This window comes from Dermacentor andersoni, chromosome 10, assembly GCF_023375885.2.
Source record: "Dermacentor andersoni chromosome 10, qqDerAnde1_hic_scaffold, whole genome shotgun sequence".
NCBI classification, from domain to species: Eukaryota; Metazoa; Arthropoda; class Arachnida; order Ixodida; family Ixodidae; genus Dermacentor; species Dermacentor andersoni.
In genome coordinates, this window is record NC_092823.1 from 121,856,429 (window position 1) to 121,883,203 (window position 26,775).

The following is a 26,775-nucleotide window of genomic DNA, read 5'->3' on the forward strand; positions in this document are numbered from 1 at the left end:
CAAAGGAGATGCCCATATCGTCATCATCATCATCATCATGTATAGAGTTCCGTGCATATACCGAAACTCCAGTTCGGGGAGTCGAGGAAGAGTTTCGAGCCGAGGCTGGTTTGAGAATACCGTGGCAATTAAGCACTCAGGTAAATACCAAAGGAAAGAATATCCAGGTTTCTTTTTTAGACCTGACTCTTACCACATGCCGGTACATTTATAATATATGCTGGCACTTCAGCGCTGCCAAAATCGAGCCTGCAGCGCCCCCGGCTTCTCCTTCTCGGTTTTCCGGATGCTTGGATGGGCACCCCCAACCCTCACTCCCCCTTCTCATTAGGCTAGACTGAATCGGCCCTTGGGCTGAATACAGGGAACTTGCAGATTTCTAGGTTATTGGTAAGCTGTTCGTTAATAATTTAGGAATACGTTCCAACTGCGTTTCTTCTTCTCGTTGGACCACGATTGCGGTCTAACACGAACGCTGCTATGTTTGTCTGTTTGGTGTTTGTGCAAGCATCTACAAGTTTTTCAGCAAAACCGGCAAGCCAATTAGCCCATTAATATGTCCTCAACGTCTCCAACTCATTTTTATTGGGCCACATATGTTTTGCTTTTTTTATTCCTTTCCACTACTTGGCCTAGATAAAGCGTACTCCTCCACTGCCCTCAAAAGGCTGGAAGTTACCACACTAACGTTTTGCTAGTAGAAGAAAACTGATCTCTCGCACGGAAGCAATGTACTGCTCCAGATTCTGTCTTTGTACATGTTTTCAATTTTCGGTCCGTCCTTAAAGTCGTGTTCGGCAGACCAGACCTTGGCCTTCTTCACCAACCGTCATTGTGGCGGCGGTGGCCAGGCGTGAACCTAGCGTGCGCGAAAAAAACATGCGTTCTTGCAACCAGCGCACGGCTGACCGCAAAGACCAGGACTTCGCACGCCTGACGAGAACAATGGCACGTCGTCGCTTCTCGCCATCTTTCGCGTGCTCGCACGTTCTGTCGTCGGAAACCCTCGGGTACCGCTCGGTCTTGGGTCTCTGGCATCTCGCCAGGAAGGACGTTCTTCTAAGATCTGTGGGCCCAGGGCTAGATAACCTGTGGCTATGACGCCGCGCCGTTCTTTTGAGCGCGCATCGTCCTAAACGAGTGTCCTTTCTTTGCCATGTGGTTTCGGTGCTCCGATGTTGTGCTGCTGGTGGAATTTTCGGCGTGGGTTCTATCTTCGTGTTCGGATGCCTACCGAATGAGTCTCGGACTGCGCGATGACCAGCCGAGGACCAGTGCACAGACCTGGAGCAAGAATAGCCGCTGTAAGCGTAAGCTGCGTGGGCTTTTGACGTTTGTTCGAAGCGTTGCCGCGTGATACAGGTGCTTTGCTCAAATGTACTGGTCAAAGAAAAAACAAAAATGTCAGCCTTCCAAGAGGAGCGCGAAGCTACAAGGGAAACCCAACACGTGTTTTTCGGAAAGCTTGGTGGTTGATAAATTTGTTGCCAGATTCGGCGAATGAACCCGGGATCAACGCTTTTCGGGGCCGTGTCACTTTTCCGCCTGAGCGAACCCGGGATCAACGCCGATGTAATGAACAACTTGAATCACGGGGACACATTGGTCCCGGGTACGATGCCGGGAACGGTGGCAGTTTCCCGGTTCCCAGAAAATGCTGCCAATTGAGTTACACTGGTGCATCACTGAAGTTTTGACAGATGACCGAAGAGGCAATGTAAAACACCCCGGAACATAGGCGCCGACCACGGGGGAGGGGGGTGGGAGGGGGGGAGGGGCCCGAGCCTCCTCCAGAGTTTTCCGGGGGTGGGGCTCTGTCGCCCCGGACAGATATATATATATATATATATATATATATATATATATATATATATATATATATATATATATATATATATATATATAATTCTTTGTGGCGTTCCGAAAGCTGGTCGGACGCAAACCCTCCATCAAGAAAAATTAAAACTTTCCGCCTATGCTCATGGGCATACCTAATTGGGTTTGCTTGGCTGGTTTAAGCGCGAAACACAGCAAGGAAGAAAAAGATGCAGTTCGTTCTTGTCCATCTTGTTGCCACTGGTGCTGAAGCCAGTGCAGTAAACCGATGAGAGAGAGTAAACATTATAGAGGAGAGCACACGAACGTAGGTAGCTCTTCCGCTGTGTAGTGGTTGGTCTCCTCAGTCCAGGAGTCCAGCGGTCTTAGCTGGACTCCTGCCTTAATGAATGTTGTTTCGAGTACATCGGGCGTGTCGTGCTTGTAATGCGTCCCCCTTTCAAGCATAAATTCACTGCGTTTTATAACCGCCAGAAAACTGTTTTTATGAAGAACTGGATTGTAATGGCTGATTCATTCGTAACAAATATGCTACAAGCAAACTCAGCTTTTATGTCTAGGCTCATCTGATGCAGCTGTAAATAAATTATTGACGAAAGTAGAAATTACAGATGAAATCATGAAATGCTAAATTAATTAAATTATGGGGTTACATGTCCACGTGATGTGCACATGTAAACTATGTCCTCCAAATTACGGCGCCTACGCCTAGCAACAGATAGTGGGAGGCTTGGCTTGCTAGCAAAGATCTAGGGACCCAGAGATTTCTTCTCGGTCAAGACCAGTGAACCGCTGAGACCAGTGGAGCCCTGGACTGAGGGACCCGCCCACCATCCAAAGCCCCGAACATTAATAAAGTTTATACTACTATGGTGTTTTACGTGGCAAAATCACGATCTGATTATGAGGCAGGCCGTAGTGGGGCCCTCCATATTAATTTCGACCAACTGACCAACTGAACGTGCGCCTAAACCTAAGTACACGGGTGTTTTTGCATTTTGCCCCGATCTAAATGCGGCCGCCGTGGCCAAGGTTTCAACCCACGACCTATAGTGGTTAGCAGCGCAACGCCATAGCCACTAAGCCATCGCGGTGGGTCATGAAATTCTGAATCTCTACAATGCGGAATTCAAATCCGTTTCTTCCTTTTTAACGATGATTCTTTTTCGTAATTCTCCTGGGTTTGGCGTGTCGTGGTGTGTCACACCGAGTCAACGAGGCCGATCCACGATACATTATGTATTAAATAAACTGGGCTGATCCCGGACACTGTGGGACTTGGTTTACCAATTCTGACACGAGTGTACGATATGGTCCCTCGCAAGGGCTTTAATGTGATTTGTAGCCTGGGTCGATCAGTGTGATCAAATGCATGGGGGCGATCACGACGATACATAGCATTACAGTCACCCAGGTGTTGTACGACGACTTAGCTTCTTGGCCTCTCCTCCAGGTAAGGCATCAGTGTTTCGCTTATTATACATAGCATAGCGACTTCGGGAGGGAGGTCTCCTAAGCAACTGAGATGCGGAGAGGGAATGAGCGAAGAACAGCCTTGTAGTCAGCTTGAAAGTGCCTGGAGAAGAAGCACTCGGCGTAGTGCGACTGCTTTATACATTGTAAATGATGCTCGTGTAGTTCAGAGCGACCCTAAATGACACCAGCGTCCCGATAGGAAGGTGCAATAGACCATGTCATTTCAAACGGTGTAGATGCGTCAAACATCAGATTTCATACTTTTTAATACAAGGCACCCGTACTTGCTATTCTACCTCAACCGTAAGACCAACCGCGCTTCGTTATTCAAATTGCGATGGAACTCGCAGAGAAGTTTCGTGTCCACCGATCTCCGCCGAAGAAAGAGTGCGCGCGTTTTTTACTGCGAGTTTCCTGCAGTTACCTCATCACAGCAGAAGCAACAAGTTTGTGCAGCCTTACGCTGCTCGATTTTTAAAGTGTAAATAGGTAAGGGTTTCTGAATATTCTCTATCGTACAAGATGCCCGACTCACGTGGTTACAGAAACTGAACTACCTGGGCAAGGCCTGTCGACGCGTCAAGCAACACTGACGTAGCCAGGCCGTGCGCGGCGTTGCGGCAGTCACCCAGATGACGTCACATGCTAAACGGTGCAACTCAATCTTCTTGGTGCTATCAGAAAAAAAAGTGGCCCCAAATGCTTATTTAAATATGAAACAAGTACTTTCACATTTCAAAGAATCAGTTTCATGCATGCTCATATTTTGTGCATGTAGGTTACAAGTATTCATCACTCTTTCCCGCGTAAAATCTTGATAATTGATGAATCCACCAGTAGAAGCAGTCAATAGCAGTGACTGCAGCTCAAATCGGCGAGAGAAAGCGTGATATTTCTTTAGAAAAAAAATTATTACTTCATAGGCAAAGAAAAGCCGATTACAGTTCGGCGCCCTCTATATATGTACAGCCTGAAATATGCGCGTGGAGTGCACTGTGTAGCTACACAAGATTTACGAAACAGCGGCCTACTAAGGGAACATTATTGGTATACTAGTAACAGCGGCATAGATGACCGCAACTTGGAAAAGCGTTCGCAGCAATACTTCTTGGTTTAAAAATCAGTGTCCTTCTACTCTGTGAAGAACGATGACCAGCGGAGCTGTGAATGTGGGCCCCTTAATGGCAAACCGCGCCTCCGCCGCGGGTCGACCCAGCATTACACTATATTCGGGGTCGGCCCACGTATGGGGAGTGCTTGACGCCTGGGTTCAGAACAACATTCATTTGGGCTAGATGGTGCAGACTTGAATTAGGAAGGAACAGCGCCAACCAAGACCACCACGAGAGGCAGAACGACACAGGACAAGCGCCATCCTGTGTCGGCGGCTGCGATGTGCAAAGAATTAGATTTGAGCAGGCTGGCAAGTGACACTGGTAATAGCAAAAGCAAGGCCCTTTCCGTGTTTTTTACGGCCGAAACGCACAAACTGTCCGTGCCATTCAGAACAGTGGTCAGCGAAAATGGAAGTTTGCAGATGGTGTTATCCTGTGTCGTTCTCCCTCTCATGGTCGTCTTAGTTGGCGCATGTTTCTTGCTAATTCAAGCTCAACGCCTGCTTCACCTCAGCCGCTGGTCGGCCCGGCATTGCACTATCTTCGGGATCAGCCTACGTATGGGGAGTGCTTAACGCCTGCTTCACCTCCACCACTGGTCGGCCCGGGATTGCACCATCTACGGGATCGGCTTAAGTATGAGCAATTGTTAGTCTATGTTTACGAAGACGAGATCCGCCAGAACCTAGCCATAAACAGCTTCGGCGTAAAAAGTTTCTCTTTCCGTCCACACTAAGTCGCTCAGCATCACCGATTTCTCATTGTTCATAGTAAAGTATCTTCCAACAAATAACGATATGCTTGCCAGACAGTGGCTATTTCGTTGAAATCTTACAGATCAACGTTAAGCGCAACAAGTTTACCATGCACTGTCTTGGACAACCGTCGCTGCTGGGCAAGAACAAAATGGAACTTTTTTTCTTATATATAGTTTTTGGCATGGACAAATAAAAATAGTTCTGCAGAAGAGCATCAATTTTATTTCGCGCGCATGTTCTTTAACCTATTATTTGACGAAACACAAAATTTGGCCAATACAACTTAGAAAACACAAAACGAAATGTTTAAATGAGTGCTTTGAGAGCAAGCTGTGTGCGTGGGGGTGTTTTGTGTCTCCTTGCTCCCTCGATTTTACCACTGCGACGTCAACAAGCCCAAACATCATAGTATTCATTTGAATGATCATCGCTTTTCAAGATTTCAAGCCGCGACGGCAGCTCTGCGCTCCGTGTAATCAGCTGCGTGCAGAGCAGCCAATGATACGCGTTAGGGCCGTATTTTCGAACGATTATTTTTGGGGCTAATAGAGAGTTCTAACCGCGGAGGGGCTTTAGCTTTGCGCGGTATGTGGTATACCTTACCCTCATATCTAACCCGTAAGGCCCAGTGCGCATGCGCGCCCTATACGCCTGACTACCACGGCAAGCATGTTACCGTGGTTACGTTGCAACATGGCGGCGCACAGGCCAGACCAGCCGTGCGCTTCGATTCGAATCCGCCCTTACTTCTACTATGGGTCCTGACAGCAAGAAATAGATGGTAAAATCAGTCATCCCTTAGATCCATTTCGTGCTAAGGACAAAGTATTGGCAATTATCGTTATTCTTTGAAATCAGCTGTTTGTTTTCCCGCTGCGAGGCCTAGAGAGACAGCAGCCGAGCACGGAAAATGCTTTAATTTCTTTACCTATAGCAGATGGTGCAGTCAGGGCCGCAGCAACATTAGCGCTGGTGATGCGCTGACGATAGGGAGTGCTCTGAGAACCCAATTATTTCCTGCATCCGTACCCGTCTTGGTTCATTCATTCATTCATTCATTATTTACAGCATATTTTACAACATACAAAAGCATTACTGGACGTTAAAGCTTAAAGCTTAGGGGCTTTGACGTTGCACTGCTAAGCACGAGGTCGCGGGATCAAATCCCGACCGTGGCGGCGGCATTTCGATGGGGGTTAAATGCAAAAACGCCCATGCACCGTGCATCAGGTGCCCGTTAAATGACCTTAGTCCCAATTAATCCGGAGTCCCCCACTACGGCGTGCCTCATAATCGTATCGTGGTTTTAACATGTAAAACCCCAGAATTTTCTTAATGCATCATTAAATTGACCGTATGCTCTATACCACAGTGTACGGGATGGTGGTATGGTATGGTATGGTATGGTATGGTAAAACTTTATTGAGGTCCTGCAGATCGTGAATCATCACGAAGCGGGCCGCTCCTACGTGGGAACCGGAAGGCCAAGCCCCTCTCTGCCGCATCGTGGGCCTGCTGGACAGCCCATAGTTGGCCAGCCAGAAGAGGGCTGCGGAGAACCACCTCTCATCTGACCGAGCCCATATGGTCGGTTAGGCCCTCTGCGCAGTCGATGCATGAGCAGAGGGCCTAACCGACCCCCCCTCCCCCCCCGTATCGTTGTAACGTATCGCCGTATGACGCTAAAGCTCAAACTCTACACGTTCCCAAGATGTCGCGACACTATCTACTGCCGCTCCCATGGACGTCTCGAGCGGCAGCGTTCTCGGCGCTGTGACACGCTGTGTTCCCGGCGCACTGCAGCCTTAGCACAGTTCCAGGAACGTCGTCTTCTGCAGACACCGTCGCTACCGGACGCCAGTCTCGCGAAATCTCGCGAAAGTAGAAACTTTTTAGCGTTGCGTGATACGTGACACGTTACCGTGAACAGTCAGGTTCACAGTACATGCGCCACCGCACCGTTTAACCACAATAGACAATGCCGAAAGACTAAGGTCCTTGCCCTCGTGGCGTGATCCCTGCTGGAGCGTATTTTTTAATCCACGCTTTGAATGTTTCGCCTTTTGAAGATTTCCGCATCGCCAACGCATCACGGGCGCTGACGCCATGGCGCTATCTCCTATAGTTTAAAGTTTATTTTATTTACCACAAAGTAAAAAACAATTGCAAGTGAGATATGGTTGGGAAGGTGGGAAAAGGGTATTCATATACGTGTTGCTTTACTGGCCCCACCTCCCAGTACCCGGCAGCAGGCACATTGGCAGAAGTCAGACATGTACACGAAATATAGCTTAAAAGCACTTCTTGTTGGCCTAGTTGGTAGCTGGTGAGGCTATATATGTGCCTGCGTTCTGTGAATAAAGCAGTTGCAAGTGGCGCCCTGTCCCGTTCTCTTCTCTTGTGTGTGTCCGTTTATTTGGCGTCTTTATATTTTATAATGTACACGAAGACTGTTATAGCTGCGATACTAGTTTGCTAAACAACATAGGACACTTTAGCAGAAGTAAATAATATTAATTAGCTGTAATATTATTTAAACAATATATATGTAAGATGGAAACTACTACATTATGTAACCAAATGAATTAAAAAAGCGAATGATAACATGCATTATGCAAAAAGCGCATACAAGTCATTTCCCAAGAGTGCTCGCAAATTCTCTATCGTGGGGTGGAAATTATTTAAAACCTGTGTGATGCTAGACTTCCTCACCCGAAATCCATAGTTGGTGCGAGAGCTTGGTACATGCGAAAGTTCGGTGAAAGTACAGTGAACGTAAAAAAGCATTTTCTCGCAAGTTTAACAATGTTCTCAGATTGTATGCGTCCTAACGTATTTCAAATTTATGGGTCGATAGTAGCTTAAGCTCATACAACTGCGTAATTTCAAAATTCTGAGTTTAGTAGACAACGGAGATGTGCGCGAATCATATGGCTGCTTTGTAATAGCTCGTAAAGCATTTTTTTCATTATAGTTAGCTTATACAGAGCTTTCTGAGTGCTATTTCCCCATACGAGACAGAAGTAACGCAAATGCGATGCAAACAAGGCAGTATATCTAAACGGTTCTGGTGGACTGGGGGGAAACAGATACACTTCTTTAGCATGCCTATATAAAGCCTTCGAAAGTTTAGTGCGTAGGTAGTCAGTGTGGTGGTCCCAAAGCACAAATTCGTAAAAAGATTACTCCCACAGATTTAGCTGTAAGAGATATTTCAATGACAGAGTGATTTAAGTGTAGGATGTCAGCGAGGTTGCATGGCACGGATATTGGGCGGAACAAAACAGCTTTTCTTTTAGAACAATTTATTAACAGTAAGTTTTCAAAAGACCATGCACTTAGGATATGCAGAATTTGATTTCCACGTTTTTCCACTAGCATCTGTTTCTAGCAGAAACAGATGCTAGTGACATATATATATATATATATATATATATATATATATATATATATATATATATATATATATATATATATATATATGTCACTAGCATCTGTTTCTGCTAGAAAGATACTTATGTCGTCTGCATACATCACGTAATTAGCTGACGTTTCAATGTTTACAAGACCATTCATACATATAAGGAACAACAGCTGCCCCAGGATACTGCGTTGGGGAACACCGCATTTAGTTTCACAGGCTGTTGATAATTATCGGTCAACACAAACTGTTTGATAGCTTCCCGATAAGTAGCCGCTTAATAAATCAGCTGCAGTACCTCAGTTCCATAACAAAACTGCTTTTTTAACATAGCAATATGATTTATCCGATCGAACGCTTTCGAAAAAATAAATAAAACACACATAGTGTTAGCAGTTTATTCTCAATGTGGCGTATTATTATAATTATTTTTTAATAAAGCCACTTTTGTTGGTAATCCAGGCCTAAAACCGTACTGAGATGAAGTAAGAAGTGAAAGTTTATCGACACAAGTAAAGAGTGGTGAGTAAATTAACTCGCGGCAGCTGCCGATAGTGACAGGCTAAGTCCCACTTTGACCTTGGTTGAACTTGAAGGTCAGATTTACGGAACCAGGCGCTTTCTGGGTTTGTACCTGGAGTAGTCGAGCTATCGCTCTAAAACGTTTCCTAACGTTTCTCCGTTTAAAATTGTGTTGTTTATACTTAACTCTTTCAAATTGGTCGTCAAATTCCCATAAAAGATAAGCGAAGAAATCTGCTGCCATAAATGTTTACTATGCTTCATATCATCAAACACGTTAGAAAAGTAGTCGCGTTTAGTGTTTCGAAGTGTTTCGTTTGTAAGATTTCTCCATCTTTTAAAAGCTTGCAATGCGTCCAGATTTGTATTTTTCGGAAATAAGCTGCGCAGTTTATTCTTTTCGTTGGTCATTTTAAACATGTGTCGCGTCATGCATGGTTTACGTGCGCGTCTCTGTTTCACAATCCTGTTTTTCACAATCAAAGCTCTGCGTGTGTATATGTAACCGTCTCCGAACTAACAGCCGGTTTCAATAACAGCGGCAAAATATCTTTAATACTTTGTCCTCAGCGTGAGGTGAGTAAGCGATGGCTGATAACGAAAAATGTCAGGCGTGGCTATGAAAGACAGGATGAGAGCCGTTTCGATCAGAGAGAGAAAACGGGGACCCCCGATGTTCTAGTTGTCATTAGGAGAAAAAAATTTTGCTGGGCAGGTCATGCAATGCGCGTAGGGCTTCCTGGGGTTTTCCGCCACCTGGGCATCTTTTAATATACACCTAAATACAAATACACGAGCGTTCTTGCATTTAGCATCCATGGAAACGCGGCAGCCGTGTAAGGGAATCGAACCCAGGTCCTCATGCTTAGCAGCGCGACGCCACAGCCGCTGAACAACCGCGGCTGGTCACTCGATCGATAGAATTTGGATAATAAATTTGTCTAATTGTCATTGAAGATACTGCGACGAAAAATGTGCTTCCGAATCTCTCACCTAAAATTCCGCGATGTTGACCCATATGTGAGAATGACGAAATTTATGCCAATACATGTTCGAACCATCATTCCTATGTGACGAATAGATGATCGACAGTTAAACTCAAGGCGGACACTTACAATAGCGTACATCTTTTCCGCTTTGTTTAATAGGTGCATAACTATCTTTCGGTAAATACTGTTTATTTTTTGGGGCCATAAGACTAAATTTTCAGACGTTCTTTTGTGAAACGAAGCTTCCTTTGCATGTGCATAAGTAGCCAGATGAACATGGTACTTGCTACGAGAATATTGCCCTGGGATATGTCCTGAACAGTACCAGCTTTCTTGCAGTCTCTGGTAATCAAGAATGACACAACTTAAATTTTGTTTTGGAAAGTCGATGCTGTGTTCTGTGTGCCTAGAGACTGGTACATCTCTGAATGCTCTTTCCTGCCGCCTGAAGGGACGCTAACGGGAAAAAAGTATTGCAGCTGTACTAGCATACTTTCTTTGCACAATAGCGGTCGCTGGTACAATGAGAGAAGGCTTGCTAAGCCACACTGTAAACTAACATAGACTTGCAACAGTGCTTTCTGTCTATTACTCACACCTTCGAACCCCCATGGGTGCAAGGCTGTGAGTTAATTACAGACAGAAAGCCCCATTTTACATCAATTTGCTGTAAAAGAGCCAAAATCTGAACTTAGCAAGTTTCAAGAACTTCCATTGAGGCTGCCACAAAAGCGCAAATAAAAAAGAAGTACTTGGGGATTGGTGACGCCACACTGACATATCGGTGCTGGTGTATCTTCAGAATGAAACTTTTTTGAACTTTCGCCTTCTCTTCTAATAACCAACGTACAAACCTGAAATTAACAATATACTTTTGGAAGAACATTTTATCAATCTAACGTGATTTAGCGTTTCTCTTTTGTGCCTTAATCGCCTGATCTAGATAAGATGAACGAGCGTAATCCCGCGTCTGCTTACAGTAACCTACGCCACTATGAAAAATGCTGAACCATATGTGCCTGCTGGAAGGTGCTGACGCGCGCGATGCATATATCGGCAGATACATATTTGAGTATGCTGCAACCATACGTTTTTTTTTCTGTAATGAAATGATGAATCCAGTGTTATCCCGAGATTATCGCGAGTTATCCCGAGTGTTATCCGGAATTTCGGCGATTATGGTTGTTGCAATATTCAAATGTTCATGCTGCTTTTTTTTTCTAGCTCTATATGGTACGAAAATGTAACACAGCTTATTTTTGACACCTGTAAGGTTTGCGAGCGGGCTGAGACATTTGCCTTTGGAACACTAGTCGCTGATTTGGGATTTTCGATGTGGCAAAATTAATTGAGAAGCATAAATAACGTTGTTACTATTACTTTAAGGGACGCCCAAGAGAAACGCTAGATGAGTTTCGCTGGCCTTTCAATCCCCCATCTGTAATACTTTTTCGCGAGAACGTATTTATCATTAGCGCAGAGCTCGAGCACCAAATTTCCGTTCTTTGAATTTCGCGCTCATACAGTGCTCCCCATCATTCCAAGGTGACTTCACAAATTTCGAGGTATTTCCAAACTGTCTGTTCTTTCTGTGGGAGACGGGAAGGGTTTATGTTATGGAGGAATAGTCCACAAACATCGTGGCACTACATCGTCCCAAAAACCACAACTACTTAACTTACTTTTAACTACGACGTAGTTTTTTTTTATCGATGCACGAGTAAATAACCCCGAAATGGCGTTGTCGAATGTCTGTGAGGTCACAGTGATCTATGTTTTCCTGGCTTATCAAGACTTAGTTTACGTTTTCCCCCGCCTGTTTGCAATTCCACTTTAAGTCTACCAACATAACTGAATGAAATGAGTGTTTTTAGTGAAATTTAAGAATTGCAGGATAAGAAGACCATTCAGACAGCATAAAAAAAAGTAATGCTGCAACACTCCATCCAGAAAGCAGTCAACGTGCGTTTGAATTCAGACGACGTGCTATTTTAAGAGCACGAGCTCTGCGTGCCGAAATAGCTCAGTTGGGAGAGCGTTAGACTGAAGATCTAAAGGTCCCTGGTTCGATCCCGGGTTTCGGCAGTGCCCGTTTTTTTTTTCTGTTTTTTTTTTGTCGCTTTGGCTCCTTTTTTTTAGTTTTTTTGTGTGTAGGGAGATGCCCATGCAAATTTAATACCAAAGTTCGAATCATTCAGTAAAGACATTTCACGATCAAGCTGTCTTCACTTGCCACTGCCCAGGTGCATTCTAGAATAGGAGCACTCGAAATCTTATGAAGCAAGTTAGCTGGGAACTTCTTTGGATGCTTTTGATGTACATAACTTTATGATAGTTAAATCAATTAATAAAACCGTGTTTGTGGAGGGGGAGATGATAAATAGTCTTAATAACGTAGTCGTGACCTGTACGCGTAAAAGAAAATACGCATGTTATTTCCTTTGTGTTAAAGCAGTGGAATGCATGAATTGATAGATAGATGAATTCATGTCACAACGCCGAGATATTCAATGTAAATTAATTTTTGCCCCATTCCAGGTGCATAGCGGTAGCAAGGCTCTTGTGTTGCCTCGTTTCGGGTTTTGTTAAAAAAAAAAAGAAGAAAAGCGTGTCCGATGATGGAATCCAACCAGGGCTGGAAAATACCGATTTTCTACCCATAAGGTCACTGACCTATATATATATATATATATATATATATATATATGTAATATACATATACCAACTGTTCGCGCCTGGTGCTTTTAGAACTGGAAAAGGGCAAGTTGCTCACGCATGCTATATGTTTTGCCAACCTCAAAAGAGGGCTTTGAGACATTTGGAGCATGGGTCGTGTCGTGAAGCACAAATTTACTTTTATGAAAAAAAATTATGGCGAATCTGTCCTTTGGAGGGGACTGGCGACGGCAATTCGATTAGCTTTATTTCTTATGTTCAATGTGCGAATGGTGATTTTTTAAATACGTTGTTTATGTTATGGTGGTTATTGCTGTGATTATTTTTATTATTATAATGATGGCACTAACTAGACGCAGATTGAGCTGTGATATGCGCAAGAGCTGCATAAACCAAGTGGTCTGGGTTGGCATGGCCTGGGCAAAACGGTTAGAGATGGGCACGGACATATACGAGGCGACATTATTTAAGGTTTCCGGATTTTTTTTAAAGATTGCCTGTGGCAGACACCGTAATTTTTTACCTTGCGCTGGATTACTCGAAGAGGCGGACATCACTGACTCGAGAGATCGAAACACTCATTCAACTAATTAACAAGAAATCACTGATTAACTGTTTAATCAAGTATGCTTTACGGCACATATTGCAAATTACGAATTGTAGCCTGTGAGTTCGCATGACGTATTCACTAGAAGTGGATCACCTGGATGACACCAGTTTCGAGACATTATTTTTAGTGTGGGACGTATTACGTGGGCGTTCCAGTTACTTTTGTGCTTCAATGCATAGAAGAGTTTTGTTTAAATAGTAAGTGGAACAGCAGTGCATTCTTTACGGCGAGTTTGATGGCGCATTTCTCCAGACTGGTGTCAATATGTGCCCTAAGTTTATTAATGAAGAAGTTAATTAGCGATTTTTATTATTATTTGAGTATGTGTTAATGCCTGCTTTATGAATAATCCTACTCAAGGACTAGAATTATGTTATGTGCAACAGGTCATTTTTGAGCGTTCCGGAAGACTTAAAAATGACCACCTCCTATATCTGGTGATCAACTTTAAGTGTTACACAATTTTAAAAGTCGCCTGCGGCAGATATCATATTTCTACTCCTTGAGCTGGATTACTCGAAGACGCGGACATTGCTCTTACGAGAAATCTAAATTCGTAATTATCTAATTGATGAAAATATACTAATTACATTGTAAATTAATTACGTTACGGCACATGTTGTAATTTACTAATTGTAGCGGGTGAGCCCACGAACCTTAGAATGAATTCTCACAATGACAACGATTTCGAGATATTCATGCCAAAGTGTGCGAGGAAATACATGGGCGTCTCATGTAATGAATAAAGAAATTATAAATTAATGGGAATCAAAGTGGAAGAAAAAACAACTTGCCGTAGGTGGGGAACGATCCCATGTCTTCGCATTACGCATGCGATACATCGCACGCGTAATGCGAAGATGTGGCATCGTTCCCCACCTGCGACAAGTTGTTTATTCTTCCACTTTCAATCCCATTAATTTATATTTTATTTAATTTAATTAGTACGTACAAGTAAATTACCCAATGCAGTCCTTGGGGCCTTTGTTGTCTTCTGATGATATGGGCGTTCCAGTTACTTTTGTGCTCCAAAGCATAAAATAGCGTTTTTTTTGTAAGTCGAAGAACAGTGCATTTTTACCGTTAGTTTAACGGCGCATAACTCCAAACCCATGCCATCCTCAAAATTCGTTTCAAGTGGATATGCTTGGCAAACTCACTTGGGTACGATTAGTAAATGGCAATATGTGCCGCAAAGTGAATAATTTATATAGTTATTTAGTAATTGTTTCGTCAATTAGTAGATTATGTGTTTAGGTTTCTCGTGGGAGTAATGTCCGCCTCTTTGAATAATCCAGCTGAAGGACTAGAAACAGGCTATTTGGCACAGTCAATTTTTTTTAATTTAGAAATGGTCACCCCGTAGATTGATACCGGAAAGCTCGTCAAATACTCTACGAATGCTAATCAAATTAAATAGCGAGGGTACGTGCGTTCGAGCCAGTGTCTATTAGGCCACAGACGTCAGCCTTCCCCCCCCCCCCCTTCCCCTGTCCTTCGCGTGCGCCACGTCACATGGCAACAAGTTGCTTACGAAAGCGCGAGTTGCGCCATTTTGATCCATACTGCACCACCTTCAGCATCGGTCCTGGTCGTGACGCAGCAGGTCGTAACGCTTCTTCGCCGTCGTCGTCACCTTACTTCTGATGTCACAATCGTTCTCACGTCACACACCGCAATTTCTCGCCTTACGCGAACATGTTAATCCATCTCGCGACGCTCTGCCGAACCCCCAAACCATGCTGGATAGCCAGCGACAGGTTCACAATGCCTCTCGTAGCATCGCTCCCCACGATGGGCGGGACCTGGATAATTTTCATGCCTTCACGACGGAGCACTATACTGACGCCTCTATGAGTTTGTATTGAGTCCGTATTGACTTTTTGCGTGATTTTCAACAAACTTCCTTTGGAATGTATCTTCAGTGCAGGTATAATGTGCTCAGTGATTCAAACACGATAATCGGCCCGCATGGCGGCCAAAGCTATTCGCTCCACCAATGTGCGTTTGGTGGTCGCTGGTCCCGGCCAGATGCAGTCACAGCGCGTCACAAAGGCCATTGTTTTCGTCGTGTACCACAACACGTCACGGCCGGACTCGACTCGACTCCTCAGCGCGGAGGAGTCGAGTGCGTCGAGTCCGCCCGTGAACGCGACCGCTTGGTGTCCCCAGTGCCCCATAGGTGGCGGAAGAAGCGCCCGCTCGCTACCGCCCACCACCGCGCGGGCCGAGTGTATCGCGTGCGAATCACTAAGCGCTGCGCGTACGTGCGAACGGTGCTGGAGCGATGGTCTCGATGTTACGCGATACGGGCGACGAACGACGCATCCTATTCAGAAGCCGTTAGGTGAGAACCTCGCGAGTCGATCGCCATCGGTGGCTCGCCACCTGGATCAAAATAAACAAACTAAGTAAGAAAGCCAAACTACAAACGGCAAACAACACTGGGAAATACGCGACGACATACACTGTGCGAACTCACTTTGAATGTTATCTGACGCGGAAGTAATACGAAGGCAGTGTTTCTTCTTGTTCTCTCTCTCTCTCTCTCTCTCTCTCACGCTTACGACATGTATATTGCGACGGCATTGCCGTGAGGGTCTAAGAGCCTGGGTGTCCCGTATGGCAGTTCCAGGAAATCTGTGTAACGCAAAACAAAAGACACTTATGAGAAAGCCGTGCCCAGGAAGTTAGGACGTGGCAAGCGCAGTTAGCTTTATAGCTGTAAGTATAACGCATGCATTTCTGGCGTCTGACTATCGTAGGCGAATGAGGTAGCCCAGTTTAGAACGGAAACCAAATCTGGAGTCACGCACGATCGATGTGCAGGCAAGAGGAGGAAAGCTGAGGCACGTGACCTGGTCGGCGACTGCAAAGGCCCAGAGGGGGAGCCAGCCGGAAGTGCAAAGTTAGGTGTTGATAGTGATGGAAGTAAGATAGGTGTATTGGAGATTAGAGTTCGGTAGCTGGCGCACAGCGTATAATAGGCAATTGATGGAGTATAACAGTTGACAGAATGGAGCGCGAAGGGAGTGGAAACGTAGCTGAAAGCGGCGGAGTATCAGGCAGAGGGACAAAATGAGGAAATTTTCCGGCACAGATAAGGCGGGCGCTTGGCTGATGCTGGACAGAGGTGATTTGAGAACCACGAAAGGGGTTCTCTTCTTTCAGTGGAATTTAATATGGCAATGGCGATGATGATGACGAAGATTGTTGTGGTGGTGATCCATGTATGTATGTATGTATGTATGTATGTATGTATGTATGTATGTATGTATGTATGTATGTATGTATGTGAGTACGTACGTAAGTAGGGTCACGCACGCGTTTCACAGTGCCAATCTCACGTGGATGACTCTTCTTCCTCGCCATAAAACTTGATCCATCTTGCCATTTCACATGTGGATTAATTTCCTTTTAGCTTCAAGATTTTGGTATTGTTACGACGCTGCGCGCAACACTGAGGCATGCACACTCTAGCTTGGTTCTGTAGAAGAAGACGTTAGAAACTTAGCTGCTCTGCCTTTGTCTTATCAGTAATGCGTAAATAAATTTCCTTGTTTCCTTGTGTGCTTGCTCATTGCGAGACATCTTGGGTGGAGGTGGCCAACAATGTGTTTATAGGTCTCGAGATTCATTCTGCTGGCCTCGTTGTTTTAGCTCTAACGGCAGAATGATCGCTTCGGAAGGGTGTTCTGCCACGTTCTGTCCTTGCACCAGGGCGAACCTTTCTTCCTTCAATTGCGTGAACTCCATTTTGTTCGAAACCCGTGTGGGTTTCCTTCTGTAGTTTCGTGCCATAATTCTGGGTGGATGCTAATTCTTCTTTTTTTTTTTTGACGAGTGGATGTGACGTGGCAGCGTAGATCTCGTCGACTGGGCCGCGTCCTTTTCGCAGTTCTTCACTTGCTGCACGTGGTGCGTTTTCCCAACTTGATGTGCACGGGCACCTGGGGACAGGAGGGCACCTGCTACGCCTTCAAGGAGTGCATGGAGAGGGGAGGAACCGCCTACGGCCAGTGCGCCTTCGGATTCGGCGTCTGCTGCTCGCGTAAGAAACACTCTCTTTTTTCTAGTCTGTGCCCCACTCAGGACAAGGGGGACTTCCCGCCATGCGCGTGTACGAGCTGCAGTTTATTCGAATCAAATACCCACAATATTTGTGCTTCTAAATTTAGAAAAAAGAAACGAAATGTGAAAGGTGACAAAGAAAAAAAAAGCTTACTTATTTACTGCAGCCCGGTTTTGGCAACCGGCTTTTATATAGCGAAATTGACAGATCACTATGGTTTCTGTTTTCTGGTTTCTTTTTCTTACTTTTTTTTTTTGCTTACAGTGTGCATTTCGAGGCGGCCCATGAACAATGATTATGGGTCTTTTCTTACGGCAGGGAGGCTTTAATAATTGCAGCTGCCCTGTTATTCATCCACAGTCAAGGAAAACAAATGTCGAATTCTCGTGTCATTTGTTTGAATTCCTTAAAGAGTATTGTATCTCCACCCACTCTTCAAATAGTCGCGCTTTCCTAGAAATCAATTTTCGAACATCCCGTCAACAAAAGTGGCTTTACCTAGCTATGATGACTAAGGTCCTGCCAACTTGGATAATCTATCAGTACGGGAAGCGTTACTAGGCAGCATAGAGCTCCTAGGGTCATATTTAAAACCACGGACTATCCCCCGGTGGTGTCTCAACGGACAGTCGCATCTGGAAATACGAGTTCGAGCGCTGCCTGGAAGCAGGCTCTCTTTCGGGTCGTTAAGGAAGTCGTTAAGGGGTTTTCCCCGTCAGCATGAGATGTCATGTGGCGGAGCACAAGCAAAATGGTCTCCGAGTTGTAATTTCAAAATAAATATTTTCCCTGTTTCTGTAAATTTCAAAGCTTTGTTAGTTTAAGATTTTGAGGATGGGTCCTATCATTACATGGTTCCTTGCTTTCAGACTTTAATATTCTAGCCCATGCAGAATGAAATAGCGTGCGATGCAGTTACATGCAGATGTAATTTTTTCTTTACTATATTTACTTTACGTTGGTGGGTTTGAAACACATGGGAAAGAGAATTCTATCAATGGCCGGGCACACAACGCATCATGGTATTCGCAGTAAATGTATGAATTTACGTTTAAACACAAAGTTTGCTGCATAATCGAGACAGAGCTTTAGCTTGTACGCATGGTATCACTATTTACAGAATACTGAAATATCAATACATAGACCTCACCGGCAGCAGCTGTTGCACCATCACATGACGTTGAGTTCATCTAGAGCGTAGAAATCAATTATTGCTACGACGGGTTATTTGCAACTCATGTGCTGCTAAAGGCATCGGCTGGACCATAATCATAAATGTATAATCGCATATTTTGAAAATTTTTTCTGGTGCAGTGATTCCAGCTAAACATATGATACTTTACAAGAATATCGCCCCCTCCTACCCCCCGAAAACGTTGATATCAACGTGAGAAATCAAAGTTCAAGTAGCTCTAATTGCATAATTTATGTGGACTTAGTGCTGCGATCCACTGATTCTCTCTGAAATTTAGAAAAAGTACACACTTCACAATATGCTGAGATTAGGCATCTGAGCTGCATGTTTGAGGCCTGCTTCCTAAGCAATATCAACTTTCTTAGATGTGACATGAAAGCAATCTTGGAATCGAAATATCAAAGTTCGATGGGTTTGACAGTGCACACGGAGTTAGAGAATAAGAGACAGGCGTGAAATTAAAGAGGGTCGACCAACGTCCCCCTGAAACTGGCTATTATTCACTCGCTACCTCTCCCTTAGTTCCCGTAGTTTGCATGCACTGTGAACATTATAGAAATGAATTGTTATCAACTCGCCCAAACTTGCACGCGTGTACGCTATAAAATTTTAAAGCTGCGTAAGCCCGCAGCATAGTGCATTTGTTACGTACGGCTCTCGCATATCACGAAATGCCGCTGTGGGAGCTGTTATTTTTTCTCTTCATTTTCTGGATCAGCTGCGTAAAATGTATCTTTGGTACTTGTAAAACATTGATTGGACCAAAAATCGTAAATTCTTCTTTTTCGGCGAGAATATAGTATAAAACAAACATTCAAAAAATGTGCAAAAACCATCAACGACGATTGCCAATGTAAGCAAATGGGTATAACGAACGAACTAATGCACGAAAACGAACGAACAAGCGAATGCTTTCCTTACCGAGTCCGACTAGCAACCTACCACGAAAACACGTGAAAGAGGAAAAGAAAACCACTCTCATTAAAAGCAGTTGGATTGCTCTGTTGTTGAGCAAGCAGTCACAAGATGTCGCTACAAGCGTTGCTGCTGCTTATGTCCACAAGAGAGATGAGTAAAAGACAACTGGAGGTTTGGTGGCAGAAAAGTAGGGAAACCACAAACAACAGAGGCGCACAAAAACAAAGTTCCCAATAGTTGTTCAGAAAGTTTGATGGTGGGAATTCTTTGTGTGTTAAAAAAGGCAGGTAGGACATTTAGCAGAAGTAGAACAAGGGCTAGGTGGCGCAACCCACCGCCCCGTTTCAAAGGGCACGGTCATATGGCATCCATCCTGTTGTGTGTACATCTTCGGAGGTCCGGTATTCCACGAAATCAAATATTACGTACACGCAGAGGCTAGAACTGCAGTGTTATTATGCTTGCGTGAACGCAGTGACCGCCAGCTGCCGCTCCATGATCACACTGAACAGCACCTACTTCAGCAGTCCCGGCTTCCACGCTGCCCCCGGTGCGACCCAGACGCCGCCCAGCGGCGGCGACGGCGACTCCAGCGGCGTGGGCGGACAGTCGACTTGCGCCGTGCAGGTGTTCAAGCTCAGCGACCGCATCTGCCAGATACGCCTCGACTTCGACGAGTTCGACCTGGAGCGGCCCACGGTCGGCAACTGCGACGGCGAGAAGCTGATTGTGACGGGACAGAATGCGAACAACGTGGTGCCACCGTTGTGCGGGCTGAACACCGGCCAGCACCGTCAGTGGTTGATCGCACTCTTTCGCACGGACACGACACGTGTCCCCACGTTGGGCGCCATGTTTTCGCACAGTTAAAGCAGAGCACATTTATGAGACCGATAAAAATTTCGCAGGGTGCATCGGACCTAATATTTGCGAGGTTACCGTGGCATTGGCTCACAGTAAAGAATGGCTCCATATGAATTATGCAGAGGTCATCCTAGGGAATCTAACACCGCACTAATGACAAAATGATGTGACGTTTTCTACGTTCTTGTGTCTCTGTTTTGACGTGCCGTTACGTTCGTTAGCCTCAAAAATGTCCTGACAGACAGAAAAAATTAAGTCGTGTAGCAGTAACGGCTACGTATGCACGCTTTGGCCATAGAGAAATCACGCAAGATTGCTGAGCGTGTTTATTCGGGCTACATTCGCGTGTGGAAGCCATGGTGATTGATGGAAAGGTGCGAGCAAGTGCATCATAACGTAATTAAGAATTCACGGCACCTGAGTGCCGAAACCGAAACTGGATTGTAGAAAGAATTACTATCAAAATATTTAGGGTGCTCTGAAAGGCTTCAAGTATTTTCGTAGTATTTCGAGTACTTGGACGTTTACTTGAAAATGTCAAGTTAATACTCCCTTAATTTGCTAGTTGTGCGACAGTGGCCCACCTTAGGCAGGGATTGTTGCCTTGGCTGGGTTCTCCGGGGCAAGTTCACAAGCGGCACAGGAAGTCCGCCAGCACAGCCGATGAAGTTTAGAATGGAAGGGCAGTGCTTAATTCCGGCTTGTTTCATTGTCGTTTCAAGCACAAAGTGTTTTTACATCGAATTGATGCTCCTATGCAGGTGTTTCAGCGAACACTTCAAAAAGTTTTTTTTTTATTTGCCTGTTGCAGGTAGCACAATTCGAGGTCATAAGCTGGTCTACTCGAAGAGGCGGACATTACTTACTCAAGAAATTTAAATGCATAATCGACAAATTAACAAAAATCAACTAATTAAGTTTTTACCTAATTACCTTATGGCACATAGTGCAATTTACTAATTCTGGAGGGTGAGACTGCAAGGCATATTCACTTGAAGAGAACTGTGTGGATGGCACCATTTTCGATATATGCGCCGTCCAACTTGCGGTAAAAATGCACGGTCGTTCCACTTACTTTCTTCACAAAACTTTGTTTTATGAATTGAAGCACAATAAGTAACTGGAATGCATTTCTCCGCAAGGTTCGGGAATTAAAATCTCTAAACTGGTGTCATGCTGGAATTTGTTCAAAGTGGATCCGCCTTGCGTAGTCCCCGCCAAAAATTTGTAAATTGCAAAATGTGCCATAAGTTAACTGGTTACAAACTTAAGTAGGGCATTTTTTCTTAATAACTCTATTAAACATTTCAATTTCTTGTGCAAATAATGTCTGTCTCTTCGAGTAGACCAGCTCATGGACTAAATTATGTCGTTTTACGTGCCAAAGCCACTATGTGATTATGAACGAGAAGAAAGGGGGTTAACCGAGGGGCCCGATTTTTATTAGTCATATCATAAGAAGCCAACAAACACTGACACCAAGGACAACATAGGGGAAATTACTTGTGCTTAATTAATGAAATAAAGAAATGATAAATTAATGGAAACGAAAGTGGATGAGAAAACAACTTGCCGCAGGTGGGTAAATATCCCACAACCTTCTTTTTTTTATGATACGTGATTATGAGGCACGCCGTAGTGGGGGACTCCGGAAATTTAGGCCACCTGGGGTTCGTTAACGTACACGGGTGTTTTCACTTTTCGCCCCGATCGAAATGCGGTCTCCGTGGCCGGGATTCGATGCCGCGACCTCGTTCTTAGCAGCGCAACATCATAGCCACTAAGCAACCGTAGCGGGTAACTCGTGGACTAGAATTGGCCTACCTGCCGCAGGCATTTTTTTGTTAATTTGGAAGTGTTCGCTGAAACACTCGGTATAGTAATCCCACAGGTTATATCCCACGAATGACTAATGCATCTCTGTGTGGTTGATCGGGGCCGCAGTGTACATCGACGTGGACATGTCCCCCGGACCGGTGAACCTCTACGTGGAGACGAATGGGACGAGGAACAGCCGCTGGAACATCAAGATATCGCAGATCAAATGCGACAGCCCCAGGAGAGGTTCTATATCATCTCACTCTATTACTTCGAAGCTCCGCTTGAGTTTATTTACAAAATGACTCGCTTTTTGAAATTATATTTGTGAAACGGGCGAGATGTGTGTGTAATTGAGAGAGCGTGTGCTTGGGCATGTTCATTATCCACAGTAACAACTTTTTTAGCGCACAAGAAAGGACACAGAACTGACAGGACTTTGTACAAGACTGTCCGCGTTGTTCCTTTCACTCCTGCGTCCTTTTCTGTGTGAAAAAAAGTTAGCATTGAGAGATTTTGTTGAAAATTTACGGACAAAATGGAAGCTCTTTTTTGTCTTCTTGTTAAAACTATTAACGATTTTAGTCATTTTGTTCAACTGCTCTTGAAGCATGGCAGCGCCCAGATGCACATTATCAGCTTATGCTTACTGAAAATCGAGTACTATATAAACGGCAATGCTATGTCAGATCACACACTGATTCCTTCTTTTCTTTTTCAATTCGAAATTTTGCCCTGCGCCTTCATATGCAAACCTACGTATCGTCATGCTGACAACGCTTGCCAAGACATTTGTGTTCTTGTAAAAACACAAAACACAGCTCATGGATCCGTGGGTCTTTGGCGTCAAATATTTATGGGGACGTAGTACAATTAAACCATAATAACAGTTGCGTTACAGGGTGCCTTAGTAGTTCTCGGTGTTCTTTCTCGTATTACCATTACAATGTTTCTGTCTTCATACTACGCATTTCCTAAGTAGGACTGGTCACAGTTCGACCGCGCATATGGAGGTAATATGGCACCAGTATTTGGCATGCGCCTTCCTAGAGGCAACTTAGTATGTACTATAAACAAAGGTAAATGAAAGATGCAGACGGTCAGAGGAACACTTGATAACGACCAAACACAATTTACAGTTTCTCCGCCCAAGCTTCTCGTTCATATAAACTATGCTGGCGGCGGAAATTTCATGCATCATTCCAAACTCTACCCAGTCTAGTGCCCCTTTCTTTCTCTTCTCAAGCATAAAATTACATTTTATGTGAACAAACGTGCTGACATTTATAACTGGTTGCAGCGCCTTCCAACTGCCTGCAGTACTACACCGGGGTGAGCGGCAACTTCAGCAGCTTCGACTACGCCGAGGCGCAGGAGATACCCCCAAGGCGCGGCTACCTCAACAACCTAGACTACACGGTGTGCTTCAGGAAGGAGGCGGGCTACTGTTCCATTACCTACTCCGTGCCAGGAATGGATGTACCCTTCTCCATACAGAACGTTGGTGCAGACAACGCACCCACAACGAGTACGCATGCGATCCATACATTCGGCGCACAGAAGAAACGTGTTTAAGCTCTTTGCGTTTTAATTTACCGCCAATACCTTAAGCCCGCTCAAACAGTGCGTTATCGTCTACCTCGATTGTCCTGCGGACTTGAGGTCATGCATCTTCACAGCTTCCGCAGGTTCGGGAGTGAAACTGCAGATTTTCAATTTGTACCAACTCTTATACCCTTATAGTCCCCCTACCAAGTTTTTTCGAACTTAGCCTATTATAACTTCGTCGGAGTTGTGATGAATGACCTTACAAATTACCCAGAAGGGTAATCGATTTGGAAGTCAATTCTCTCAGTCTTGAAGGTTCGTGACATGTTTGCATTAGACCATTTGACGAGACGGCTGAACAGGCTAGATATACTAAATTTATTTGAATTAAATCCTTCGATACTTCAGGCAATGTATGTTTAGGCGCACTTTCTCTGCAAAACTTCAGAATGTTTGCAGAGGTAATTCTTTTGATTAAAAGGAGTTCTGTCGGAGGCTAAAACCCGCACATATAACACAAGTAAGCAAAAGTATACAGACCCCTCAATTTTTTTAATAAGGGGGAAGTGAGGTCTGGGGGGAGGGAGGTATTCGGTTTGTGTGTGCCTAACTCACACAATAATTCAAAGCGCCGCATCCTTCTGTGCGAAGTCAAATCAAAATGTGTGATAACATGAATTTATAGGATAAATTTTTCTTATTGCAACTATGTATGCGTAGCGCATGAAAATGGCAGAAAACCCGTAGGGTGTCTTGTCAATTTGTCGAAGCAACCACTCATACGTAAATGAGGATGCAGTTACCCTGCACGATTTCTTGGGCTTGATATAGAATACTAGAAATGCGAATGACTCTGCAGTCCGCATTAGTAAAATTTGGCTGGTGTATGGCACCGTAAACGTAGGAAACACAAGAAGAAATGACATCAGATGACTCCTTACGTCAATAAATTTATTTAGCAATCGATGATATTCCTTTTTTTTTACTTAGGAAACCTGCCAATGCGCATAGCGGTTTAATAACACGTTTTGTGAGACTTAAGTGTCATAATACAAACCTAAAGGAAAGATAAAAATTGCAAGCTTGTGGCACCAAACACCACCTCGCTTCAAAAGGGACGCTCATAAGATCCAACCAACCACATTTCCCGTGACGTCATTCCGCTGAGCCTCTGAAAGCATGTCTGAGCGTACTTCTCAGCAATAAATAGCCCCTGCTCTAGAAAACGTGAGACATGACGTTACGCAATCCTTGCTTCCTGAAGATGAAACCGAAGCGGGCCTGGGCGTAACCGAGTGCACCATGGATTACCTGCTTCTCGGAGGAGTCAGGTACTGCGGCACAAAGCTGAACCCGTCGACGGAAATGCCCAATCCCGTCATCAATGCACCAGTCACAGGTGAGGCATGCTGGAGTGCGATGTGAAGATTCATTACCAGTTTGATGTTGAAGAACTGTGCGGAAAATATCCACGATGATTGTCAGTGTACGCGAACGAACGAACGAATGAACGAGTGAACGAAAGACGATCGGCTACCCGACCACCGACCGACCAACCAAGAAAGGTTTTCGCTTGACTTAAGTCACGGTTGGCTATTTGTTGTTGTTGTTGTTGTTTAAGTGACGCTCTTTGAAAGAAGGTTTGGCTATGGTGTCAGAGAACTGCGGGAGTATTAGAGAGAGAGAGAGTAAAAAGGAAGGCAGGGATGTTAACCAGTCAAGAGTCCGGTTGCCTCCACAGATCGTGGGAAAGGTGTAGGGATCACAATATGGCCCATTGGTTGTATTTTCAGGCGCAGAAGGAATGACTTGAGCAATTCTGCAACCTCGTTCCAGAACTTTCCAGAATGTAGAAAGCCTGAAGTTTACGATGGTACTCAAAAATGCTGCGGCATCGATGAAGCCTTTGCGTTGACGCGGTATTGTGGTGCCATCTAGCTTGCATTCGGCGAATGACCGCTGCTGCCTCCGTGATTTTGGTGACACAACATATATATGAAACATATAAGATTGAGGTTTCAACGAAAATAGGACGCACCAGTGCAAATATACTGTGCTGTCACATGTAAAATTTTGTGCCATTACAGATCTCGGAGGCACATATGACACAAGGGCTTACATGAGGAGCCTTTACGAACCGGCGAAGGCATTAAGACATCCTACAATCTCGCCAGAGCTAGAAGCTTGAGCTGCGCTCTGTCACTATTTGTTAACTATATCAACTTGTGTATTTGTTCTTTATTTGCAGATATGACGTCCGGTCCTTTCACGGCAAGATTCGTGTCAGATGGAGCATTGAACGCACGTGGTTTTCTGCTTAACTACGTACAAAACCCTTGTTGAAGGGCGCGAGGACAACAAGCTCGCATCAGCAAAGATGCAAGTCAACTTTCGGGAAACTGTGACTCATCTTAATATTTATTTATACAGGTCTATGGACAGCGGGTCAGCAGTAAACACGCGAAGGAAGCGGATGAGGATCATTGTTAAGATTTGCTGCTGAGCTTGACAGTGGGCAAGGTTGCAAGAACGCAACGTGATATATCCAAGGTCACGAAAGTTGCTTTGTTCACCGTTCATGAAACTTAAAAATCGCACTTTTAGCGCTTACTTTCTTAGGGACACCTCTTCGAAGCCAATGTCAACGAAACACTAGGTATGCCCAGCTCACCCTATGCAGGTTATGCAGGTATAAATTAATGCCTTAATTCTTACCCTACGGTTTATAAAAAATTTCGAGGCCAGTAAATGCCAACGTCAACTTCTTTTTAGGGCGGCTGTTCACCACAGTAAAGACTGTTTTGCGTGCTTGAGGTTGTCACTTCAGTAAACGAAATGCGTTGTACGATCATTAAGTCTTATATATGGCATAAAGCATAGGCTTCATTTATACCAAGGGTAACTATAGCAGTGAAAATAAACGTTCATTCATTTCCTAAACTTGCGCCCTGGCTATC

At 44.6% G+C, this 26,775-nt stretch overlaps 1 protein-coding gene and 1 non-coding gene across 2 annotated transcripts; both read left to right on the forward strand.

Annotated features, from left to right (window-relative positions):
• Positions 1-1,012: 1,012 nt before the first annotated feature.
• On the forward strand, positions 1,013-26,775 carry LOC126544905 (uncharacterized). The gene is made up of 7 exons (XM_050192447.2): positions 1,013-1,304; positions 17,302-17,454; positions 20,064-20,381; positions 22,397-22,516; positions 23,571-23,798; positions 25,083-25,217; positions 26,067-26,775. Exons 1-7 carry the CDS (start codon positions 1,157-1,159, stop codon positions 26,159-26,161), a joined length of 1,197 nt encoding a protein of 398 aa, XP_050048404.1. The 5' UTR covers positions 1,013-1,156; the 3' UTR covers positions 26,162-26,775.
• Positions 12,130-12,202, forward strand: TRNAF-GAA (transfer RNA phenylalanine (anticodon GAA)). The gene has a single exon. It is a non-coding gene; the product is annotated as a tRNA-Phe (tRNA).